The 11,521-nt window shown below is 41.1% G+C and overlaps 1 protein-coding gene and 1 non-coding gene across 2 annotated transcripts; one reads left to right on the top strand and one right to left on the bottom strand.

Moving 5' to 3' along the window:
- The first annotated feature begins 330 nt into the window (after positions 1 to 330).
- On the top strand, positions 331 to 404 carry trnat-agu (transfer RNA threonine (anticodon AGU)). Its single transcript has one exon. It is a non-coding gene; the product is annotated as a tRNA-Thr (tRNA).
- Positions 405 to 800: 396 nt separating this feature from the next.
- LOC115392485 (nuclear receptor coactivator 5) lies at positions 801 to 9,244 on the bottom strand. Its single transcript, XM_030097114.1, has 9 exons — positions 9,079 to 9,244; positions 8,814 to 8,900; positions 8,026 to 8,099; positions 7,407 to 7,530; positions 4,570 to 4,769; positions 3,034 to 3,312; positions 2,749 to 2,907; positions 2,223 to 2,468; positions 801 to 2,127 (listed from the first exon to the last, which is right to left on the bottom strand). The coding sequence occupies exons 1-9, from the start codon at positions 9,138 to 9,140 to the stop codon at positions 2,090 to 2,092; spliced, it is 1,269 nt and encodes a 422-aa protein (XP_029952974.1). The 5' UTR covers positions 9,141 to 9,244; the 3' UTR covers positions 801 to 2,089.
- Positions 9,245 to 11,521: the final 2,277 nt, after the last annotated feature.

Below are 11,521 nucleotides of genomic sequence, written 5' to 3' on the forward strand. Positions count from 1 at the left end.
TTAAACTAAACAATCTGAATTCCATTCTTTAGTAAATACTGACATAAAATTTGCTTGTATTCCTTTGTGTCATTCCTGCTGTTTAGAAACACTTCAACTGTGAATCACACACAAAAAGAAAAAAAAACAGGCTCACAACAAAACCTTAACCTGTGCTTCTTCACTCTTGAGAAATCGGACTAACAATATTCAATGAAACAGTTTCTATATCGAATTAAACATATTCTGAAGCCTCAGTCCTCTGAATCTTGAGATTGTGAAGTTTACTATCGTTAAAGTTCCTGCTTGTCACAGAGCCAGAAAAATCGATGATTTATTAATCGTCAACACGGCGCTGTGGCTTAGTTGGTTAAAGCGCCTGTCTAGTAAACAGGAGATCCTGGGTTCGAATCCCAGCAGTGCCTTTTCAGGAAGTTGAACATCGGACACCTGAACTCCAAACTGGCTGTTCACAGGCTGAAATGCGTCTGTTAAACGGTGTAGAAAACTTAGCATGACCTTTGATCCCCCCTGCTGCTACATACCATTATCATCTAAATATAGATGTCACTTCCCAAACACAGTTGGAGCTTGCAGTCTTCAGTATATGTCCAACCTGAAGAGTTTCTTTTACCAAGAACTGAAAACTGAGCTGAGTACTGTGTCACCGTCGTCACACAGGAGGAAGGACTTTCATACCAAAATGCATTCAAGGCTGGTGACAAGGAAGAGGTGAGAAAAACAAGAGGCGGCTCTCTAGATAAAGATTACTGTTTCACACCATGGAGATCCTGGAGCAGCTGGATTTTTTTTTTTTTTTTTAATAATAGTCATTTTTAATTCTCTTCAAAACACAACACGTGAAAAGGTCCATCAGATACAAATCAATTCACAGACGATTTCTTTGAAAATAAAATCCAGATTCTCCCGTTTCACACCTCTGGAACATCAGCACTGCTCCACATGAAAGACAAGATAGCGAAACAATCACATGTGCTTTGGACAGGAAGCACATCAGGAATTAAAAGTCAATGCCTTAGTAAAAAAAAAAAAAGATCCAAGTGTAATATGGAGTTAAGTGTGGAAGTAAAAAAAAAAGTGTCCCAGACTGTCTGAAACCTCTTTTTACACCTAAAGTGGAGAGATACCAAATGTTGCTTTCAAGTGACAATTCAAACACTCCTGAATAACACAAATGTCACAGTAATTAATTCAGTTGTTTCATATCCATTTAGAAAAAAGAAACTGCTGCACAAGATTTTTTTTCTTGAATGACAATGTTTCATCACAGGTCAAACATTTACTTTTGCCTCAATCCTGCAGTTTAATTCAAGAATACTGGCTTTTTGCACACATTCAGGGTTTCAGTGTATACAGAAAAATTTTAACATGGCAATAGGAGAATTATGTCAAGTTCTATTACGCCGCCTAATACAAGGAAAAAATATTTTTACCGAGAAAGGCTACCATTTATCTTCAGTATGGATCATTATTCCAGCGGCTCAAAAGCACAAAGGCCAGTTTAAAAGTAAAGCAGGTAAAGTAGGTGGAAAAAAATACGTTATACGTTTTCAAATTAATTACTGTGATTGGTGACAACAAAAAGATGTAATTTACTGTGAGAGGACGGATTGTTTCAACTATCAGCTTCAGAAAATCCTTAGAACCCTTACAACAACTTATTGTAAACAAAGAAAAAATAAATGGCTCTATTACCACCATGTGACTACATTTCACTTTTTTTCATTTCTATAAATCAGATGTGGAAATTTGCAACCCAAGTTGTTGACATACAGTCAGTTCAGCTTGTCCCTCCTTTTAATGCTGACTTCACAGAGTTTGAAACGCGGAACATGAACAAATTAACCAAGGGAAAAAAATATATACTCTGTTACAAGCACTGGTTTGCTCCACACCGTCCTCCATCAGTCTATTCATAAAAGAACAATATCAAACACTTGGTTTTATTCACTGGCTAAACATCATTCTCTAGCTTTAAAAAGGTCAATAAAGAGATCCGATGTGAGGAACAACAGTCCTTTAAAACACTTCCTGTAACCTGCAGGTTTTACAGTATGTGTGAGCGGAGCGCTGCGATTTTTGTCATTTCTCAGTGTCGAGATCCTCCCAGCCGAGGAAGAGGAGGGCCTGAGGAGAGGAGGGAGGAAAAGGCTGATTAGACAGAGTCCTAATGCAACTACAAACAAACTGGATCCACACGTAAAAGATGCTGAATGAGCTACCTGGAGCGCACAGCAGAGGAGGGCGGGAGCTCTTTAGAGAGGGAGGGTTGCCCCGGCCCCCGGGGGGGCCCCTGGAGCCGGGGTGAAACAGAGGCGGGTGGTGGAGGAGGGGCCCTCTCGGCATACCGGGTGGACCGAAAGGCATGTGTGGGTTCATAGGACCTCGGGACATCGGGGGGCCCAGGGGCGGACAGGGAAGCCGATGTAAGGAGAGCAGCGGCGGAGGTTTGGTTTTGGGGTAAGAACCTAAAAAGAAAAAACATCAAGACGGAGCAACATGACTTCAGTGAAACCAACATCATTTCTGTATGCAGAGTTGGAGTGTGAGAGGTTTTTCTCAAGGAACAGGTCACAATTGAATTTTATTAAAAGTGCTTTCACACCAGGACAGTCTTACTAGCACTATTAACTTTATTTTTTCTCTCTACACATCACTCTTTGACTGACTTCCTGCATTCAGATGAGCTTCCTCTTGGAACAATACAGGTATCCCTACTGCACAGTGCTGTATCCTGGCAGACCAAACCTGGTGAAGGCAGGAGAGGAACAGGAACAGGTGGGGGGTGGTCCCCCATGGGCCCTCCTGGCCCGACCTGGGGAGGTCCGGGTGGAGTAGGAAGCAAAGGAGGTGGTTTCCCCAGTCCTGGAGGCAACACTTTCCCCCTCTCCCCCTCACTGCCGGAGGCTGAGGAGAGAAGGAAGGAGGAGCATGACTGGCAGGAAACTACTGCTCCAAAGAGACAGCCAGGACCGCAAACCTGCAATTACGTAGTTTCAGGTCCTGCGGCGTCTGCCGTTATCAGAGCTTCACCTTGTATGTGGTCCTGTCGCGAGCGGACGTAGTCGGAGATGGTTTCCAGCTCCTCGGGGTACAGGTGCACCCCGTCGGCTAACAGCATGAGGAGCTGGCGGGTTTCAGGGGGAACCGTGTGCCGTTCAATCTTCTCCCGGTCCAGGTAGTCGTCGAGCAGCTGCGACGCCTGCGCTGCGATGTCTGCGGGGTCTCTCGCCGGCCGCTCTTTGGCGAGCCCGCGATTATGCTCCCCCTGAACAAAGTCCATGGCCTGGTCTTTGGGCATGTTGCGATGGACTGAGGAGGGAACGGGAATGTCGGCAGTGAGGGACGAGGAGACAGAAGGAGATCAAAGAGGCAAAAAAATAAAAAAAATAAAAAAATCCTGAAGAGCAGGAAGATCTGCGTCATTTGGGTTTTGTCTTGCGTGGTGATGGGATCAGCATCAGTAGATTCATCTGTACTTTTATTGGAAAAACTTTTAAATGGGAGTTTAGGTTTGTTGGAATGAAATTTGTGCAAAGACGTGAAATTATTAGTGCCTTATTTTAATATATTAATTTTGTGCTGCATTGCATTTGTTTCTAAACAAAATCTAATGTGTGAATACTTATTGGTCATGTGTGTCAAAGTAATGAGTGAGCTTAAAATGTTTTTTATGCATTTCCATGTTTGTTAAAACAAGGGTTTGCTTTAAATCTAATTGTTTCTTTTGTAAAGGGAAAATGTTTGGAGATTTTTTTTTTTTTTAAGACTGAACTAAACTGATTTCTTTTGCTGTAGCATAACAATGAAACAGTGCATAGTCTGGTGTAAAGTCTGTTTAATGTAGGTTGTGTGGGGCATGTATTAAGAGAATAATGCATAAACATTGTTTCATGACGTAGATGGGGGGGAAAAAAAAAAGTTGTGTTTTATTGAGTAGCTTGGTCCATTTGTTCTGTTGTCCTGAATCCCAATGGCTCTTTATTGAATTTCTACCGAATTATCATATATCCACCTCCTCTGATGAAAACACCAAATCTTTTTCATCAACAATTACTTCATCTTAATAAGTACAACGCACCATTAAAGTTTTTCATTCCGTCTTCTGGCAAACCGGTTTTCCAACTATCTGTTACTATTCCTTTTAGCGTAAACTTGGTTTTCAATAACTTCACAAGATTTGTTGTCTCATTATAAACAGAACATATGGCCCACGTTACTAAATGAAATGGGAATTGTAATAAATCATGTTTCATTTAAAACTACTTTTGTTAATCAGACATGGCTGTAGTTAATGTAATGTGTGTGCAAGTGAAGATTTTCCAGAAGAGAGCTGCTGGAATTATGTGGAATAGATGTTATAATTTCAGTAAACATTTATTCAACCTCAAATGTTGATATTGCAATGCCCATTTTGGTTTGATTACATTAAATCATATTGTAGATATTGAGACCTAACCTAAAGGGAAATCAAATAAGACAACTGATCTGAAGGTCAAGAAGGGGGTCGGGAGGCTACAGCTGAGGTGGCTTGGGCAAGTTGAAGGAATACGAGGGGTAGGGACTTACTTTTGAGGGACTCTGAGAATATGATAACAGTGCAGGAGGACAGATCTACGTTTGTCTGCTCCACCAGAATACATAACGGGGAGCCAGCTGCTCGGACATCCTGCAGGGCCCGGGTCAGGCCCGATTCCACTTGAAGGTAGAGCATTTCCACTGACAGGCCGCGCTCCTGCAAGCACTGGCTTAGCGATTTGGGGTAATCCCTTTGAGAGGAAGAGAAACACTTTGTTAACTTGACATTTCTTATGTTATGTGACTCAATTGGTATGTAGAGAAGCCCCCCCCCCGGTGACGTCGCCGAGAGGAGCAGGGAGGGCGTTCCTGGAATTAGTGTGTGCGTTACCGATCCTTTAATCTTGGGTGGAAATTTTAGAGTGGTGTTTATAGTTGTGTGTATTTAGATCATATAATTAGACATTCATTCATCGAAGACCATGAAATGTCTGAGGGTTGTGAAGTAACACCACTCAATATAGTAATAAACATCAGAAGTGGCAGTCCAATCTTTAAACATGTACAATTCTTTGCCTTTATGGGTACCTCAAATGCGTTTCCATAACTTAGGCCTCATAAGTTCTTACTGTGAGGCCCTTAATATGATACTGAAGTAATAACGTGAGGAGACACAGTGACTTTGAATCAGGTGTCTGCAAGATGATGCGAGACTTTATCTGCTTGTGCAACAGCTGTGAGGATCATATGTCAATGAGGCTGATGTAAAATTACCACCATTTGATGCTGTGAGTCTGCAGGTCCATTACAGTTCAAAAACAAGCTGCCTGGCTGCTGGTGGATAAACAGTCCATATAAAATGAATGAGCAGCCTGAATAACAATCAATACCCAATAAAAGAAATGATGGACATTTTGATTCCTTTTATGGCACATTGTTGTTTCTCTGATTAAAGCCAGGAAGCCTGCTAATGACCAGCGCTGTCCTGCTGGATACTGACACACCAAGTGATGTTGCAGTGTCAACAAGTCTGAGTAAATCTGATGCCAAAGAAACTTCACTGCAGGCAAAGAAGATATTTGTGACACAGTATCATGTTTGCACATATCTTGTCTGTGAATTCACTGATGTTGCGTGGTGTTGGAAATGTGAGTGTCTGATTTAACTGCGTGGCTGCTGGCCACTGAATCAACATGTTTTAAAGGAATCTGTACATGTACATGAAGTCGTTTGTATTGAGAGAGAATGTGTGGAAAGAGATGTCATTTATTGACATTTAGAACAGACAGGGCATTCAAAACTGTCAAACGTGAACGTGTTAAAGATGTCAGATTCCACTTTAAATTACAATACAATGATGGCCTAGCTGATATAACCTTAATGTGAACAGCTGTAGTCAGTTAACAGACTTTTTAATGAGTGAGCATGTGTGGCAGACACACAGGTCTGTGTGTTAGAAGTATTGTAGTTATAGTGGTTGACATTTGTGTCTGATGTTTTGCATATCTTTGTGAAATACATGTGTGCTTTAAAGAATGTGAAGTTAAGTTGTATCATCCGATACAGGACATTCAGAGATAAGGATGTGATTTGGATACAATTCTCTCAAAAAGAGTGAAAGAATCATAAGTCAAAGGTATCACACATAAACTCTCACTGCAGAAAATAAAAACAAACTTCAAAAGAACTCAAAATCAGCTGACAGATCACTGCAAGCTTTAGCATCACTGGGTGTGACACTGTTATTGACACACAAGCACAGGGCCAGGCATCTGCAACAGCTGGATTCAAGAAGTTGTTAGTTTCATATTTGTGTAACATTCTTACAACCACTCCACTGAGCTGCTACGGAAAATACAGAGATAAAAATCCAACATGCGGCATATATAGATATGTGAGCTTCAGGCTGGTTTAAAAAAGAACAAGGTGTCAAACTCAGGTCCGGGAGGGCCGCAGCCGTACATTTTTTCCATGTTTCCCCATTTCAATACACCTGAATCTCATGAAGGCTCCATCATGAAGTTCAGCAGAAAGCCTGATAATGAGTCAGTCACGACAATCAGCTGAGCTGAAGCAGGGAGACCAGGAAGACATGCAGGGCTGCGGCCCTCCAGGGACCGAGTTTGATTCCCCTGGTTGAGGATGTTCACACCGAGACTAAATGAAATATACACTGCAGCACAATCGAGTATTTTTCTTGAACGATTTCTCAGTAACAACAATTGTCCTTTTTTAAAAATTTGGTTTACAAAATTTCCTCAAAACCAACTGACTTTCCAAGCTATAGTTATCTAATTTTTCAGTTGGTAGAGTCCGAGGCTGAATGCAGGCTGTGTCACGGAAAACACAACATTCATGACAGTTGACCGGTGGCCAACAGGAAAAACTTTGGGCCAAAAAGTCAAATTTTGGGAAGTGATGACCTCCAGATAAAAAACTTCAGGCTACAATGTCCAAATGAGGCTTGAGCATCTGGAGGAAAACTTGTACCAAGCTTAACATTCTAGCTGCGACCTGATGAGGTGATCCTCAAAGTGAGAATCAAAAGATGATCACTTTCATCTTCTGTTAGGGTTATAACACATATCCTTTATTGAAGATGACAGACGTATCACGCCAGCCTTTACAGTTCTGAATTTCTTAAAAGCTAGAAAAATAAAGTGAGTCATGATCAGTTAGGTAGAAGACAATAATGCACCTCATTCTCAGAATGAAGTTGCAATGCTTTTAAACAAAGCACAGCTGTTCCACGCTTTAACTAAACAAATATGTACAATATCTACGTAAATTCTGCTTTACCGACAGACAGCCAGGAAGAAACTATCAAAACCTGCCTGAAAAATTCCTAGGGTTTGGACGTCATCTAGGTCTTTGTTGCAGGTACTCACAGGCACTGGTTGGTGACAGAGAGAACGACGCAGTCGGCTGGCTTCTTCTCCTCCTGCACCTGCCTATAGAACTTCTGATACAGGGTTTTACGTCTGTCTGATGGGGTGCAGCTCTCTGACTTGGCTGGGGGGTGTTCCACGAAGGTGACGGGGTGATAGAAGGAAATACAAAGGGTATAGAGACAGAGTGGAGAGAGTGAATAGAAGAAGAAAGGGATGAAACCTTTTCATTGCTAAGGTGTGGCAAATGATTTGACATGCATAACTGCCATAACGACGACTCTTAGACCACTGATGATGTCCAGAAAAGTCAAAAACTACCAGAAAGCAAAAAAATAAAGCTTTATATCTTGAGATAAACATTACAGATTCCCATTCGTCTTGCTCACTACAAGACAAGCTTCATCAGGAACCAATACATCTGTGACATGATCTTCTCATTACCATCAAAAACACAAAGTACTATCGAAAAATTGCCAGACACAGAGTTAGTTGTTTAGAAAAAGAGACAAAAGCTCTGACTGATAGCACTTTTTCTGACATTTCTAAAGCCATACAAGCAAATTAGATCTGGTTAATTTAATCAGTGGCGTACAGTGGTGACATGAACAGGACCTACCATTTGGCTGATGCTTGAAGCTTTCAAACTTTCCACTTCCACTCAGGTTTTGTATTTGTTCCAGTTCTTCATAACTGAAAGACAAATATCCCAAAAATGCATGTCAATTTTACCATAAATGAATTTCATTCATCTTATTCACAGTTTTCTGGCCCTCAATCGACTCTGCATCTCGAATGAAAACTACAACATGGGTTCAGAAAGAGTACTAGAAACTATTGTTTGTGCAAACACTTCAGCATGGAAAAAAAGCTTAATCAGAGAGGAGGCATTTTCACTATGTGATCGTGCTAACCACAGTTGGTTAGATACACATAACCAATTCTGGGAATTATTGACTGCCAACTAAAGTATAGAGGAGCATGTGATCTTTAATCAGTGCAAAAGCCTGCATCAGTGATGAAATTAGGTTGCATTGATGCCTGTGGCACACATCAGGAAAGGCCGATCAACCCTGGAAAGGAGATGAAATTTTTAAACACACTCCAACTGAGACAGCTCTTTCAGAGAATGTCTAACATTCGATACAACAGCATGACTTTGACAAGAAGAGTCTTTGTGCTGAACTGGCTTACCCATAGTGCAGATACTTAATGAAATATAATTTGATGCTGCAGTAATGGTCAACTCCAATCCTCTTTCACAATGAAAACTGGGCAACATTCATTCAAAACTTCTGCAATCCAAGTTCTCACATGATGGGTTTTTGAACATAGTCTTGTTCTGACTTTCTTAATAATACGTTTCCCTGCAATCAATTAAAAGAAAATCGAAAGTAAAGCTGCTACCTGTCCAGAGCATCTTTGATATCATCGCCCCTCTCCTCCCTGCTGGGGTAAGGAGCTGCTCTGCGGAACAGACGCATCTGCTGGGCACTGTAAAACACAAGAACAACGGTTGTTATTTGTTTTTGAACTGAAAACAGCTTGTGTAACCCCCAGTGAGCTGTTTGAAGTGTTAATTAGAGTCATTAGTGTCGGTTTACCGCTGTGTTTTGTGCTGTTCAACATGCTAGCAGCTAACACACAAGATGCTAGAGCAGAAGACTTTTACCTCCCGTTTGAGTTTCCTGAAGACCGCCGTCCACCTGACGATGACTTCGCCCAGGCAGACATTTTATCTTTGCATCTACTTCTCCCGAATAGACTTTTATAAGAGCCAAAAGTGAATATCTTTATCTGTTGTGTTCCTCCAGAAGTGAACTCCCAGTGCAGGCGGGGAGCTCTTCTTCTTCTGGGTAGGTTACTGTGCTGCTGGGTCACTTTTTACAGGCGCTCTACCGCCCCCTGCTGGAAATGAGCTCATACTGCGGAGAGCACATCCGAGGCCTTGACGGAAATGTCGAGAGTCAATGACGAGAAAAGATCTGGCTAAACAAAGCAGCCAAAAGATCGCAATTTGATATCTTTAAGAAATGGGTTGGGTCAGCTGTCTGTGTGGCGTTTAAAAGAAACAAACAGTAAAGAATACTGAAAAAACCGACTGAGACACCCTCAGTGCAGGAAATTAGGGCGACTGCAGATCCTTCATCCCCACCACTGTCAGCCTGTACATAATTCTACTGTGTAGAATATGTGCAATAACCCTGGACAATATAATATCCTGCAACCATGGTCACTTTGACCCCCCATAAGAAATTCAATGACACCTTATAATCCATTCAATCTGCTGCACTAAAAACATATTGTACATATTTGTATATATTATAGTTGTTCTTGTTATATTTCAAGATTCATGTTTGACATAGTTATAGCTTCCTTGTTTTCTATTATCATCCTTACTACGATTTGCTCTATTACTTGTTCTTTATTTGCACGTTTCATTACCTTTTGCACCAGCTGTGTGTTCTACGAGCCTCTTTCACCTGCAAATGTCTCCACTGTGAGATTAATAAAGTCTGTTCTATTCTATTCTAAAAGGAACTTTACATTGGTGCCCCACTGTTCTGAATGTACCATGTTGTAGCGTGTTTTGGTCGATAGGGAATGCCTGGAATCCAGAGATCAAGCTTTGTGGTATGTTTCTGTTTTTTGTTGGTTTTTTTTTTTTTTTTTTTGTTCTCCTGGGAGACCACCCGACGTACTGTTTTCCTGCCATGTGCAAAATGAATAAAGTTTGAATCTTTGCCCTTTATGTTCTTTTTCAACGACATGTGGAGAACAACCAAGCCAAGATCCTGTGGGGCTTCAACATTCAGACGGACAAACTGGTGATGGCCAATCAGCCTGACATAGTGGTGGTGGATAAACTTCAGAGGAAAGCAGTAGTGATCGATGTAGTGATCCCCAGTGACAGCAACATCACAAAGAAGGAAGAGGAAACGCTGGAGAAATACCAAGGGCTGAAAGAGCAGCTGGAGAAGATGTAGGGTGTGAAGACAACAGTGGTGCCAGCAGTGATTGTAACCCCCAAGCTGGATGCATGCATGCAAAACTATTCCAATCTGAGCAGGCACAGACAACAGCTGAAAAGACTATCTATCTATCTACCTACCTATCTATCTATCTATCTATCTATCTATCTATCTATCTATCTATCTATCTATCTATCTATCTGAGCATTGTTGCAGCACTTTCCTTGGAAGATGTATCAGTCATGCAGTGATGACACCTGTAATACAACTACAACAATCATTTCAAAAATTGTTGGCGTATTGTGACTCCATGTTTCAGTTTGTTTCCCTGTTTATACAGAAATAATCATCCTGCTAAGCTCAAACAGAAAGGATAATGTGTCACTGCACTCCGCAGTAGTCAAGCTGGTGGAAGTGTTCTTTTGTATTTTCAATAAATATACAACAGTGTCGGTGTCACCAACAGAGTGCCACAATATCACACCTCCTCCTCCGTGCTTAATCGATTCAATCACTGTTTCAAATCTCTTCTATTAACCTTCATACAACCATTCCTCCACACCTGTCTTGTACAATGTGATATTGTGTATAAAGGAAGTCCGTCTCAAGCAACATGAGGTGAGGACCAAAGGTTGATTAACCATCATTTAGAGAACCCCAACAAAGAGGCAGACAGTTGTGTACACGTACATTCCCACCAGTGGCCACTTTTGACTTTCTTGTTTAAACTTAACTTGCATCATGTCTTTGGATTTTAAGAAAAGGCTAAATGGATTTGAGAAAACACACAATGAGAAATGGCAAAGAGCACAAAAAAGGAAGGAAGCTTCTTTCTGTGAGGCAGCAGTGCTATCCACAATTCCACCGTACCATGCACCCAAAGCTCTTGAATCCAGAAAAGTAGCACATTTTCTTTCTATTCACATAGATTTTTGACAATAAGTTCATGTCACACTTTGCTCCATCAGTGTAATTTCTCTTTCTTTGTGTTACAGTTTCTCCTCGGTCACTTTGATGCATTTTTCAAAACATTTTTTACACAACAGTGATTGCATTTCTCAAAACAATTACCCCAAACTGCAAAACCTTGTTGATAACCTGCAAAAGCATGTCACTTGCTCAAAATGAATAGTTAATTCTTCT

The sequence above is a fragment of the Salarias fasciatus genome, chromosome 7 (genome assembly GCF_902148845.1).
Source record: "Salarias fasciatus chromosome 7, fSalaFa1.1, whole genome shotgun sequence".
Classification (NCBI taxonomy): domain Eukaryota; kingdom Metazoa; phylum Chordata; class Actinopteri; order Blenniiformes; family Blenniidae; genus Salarias; species Salarias fasciatus.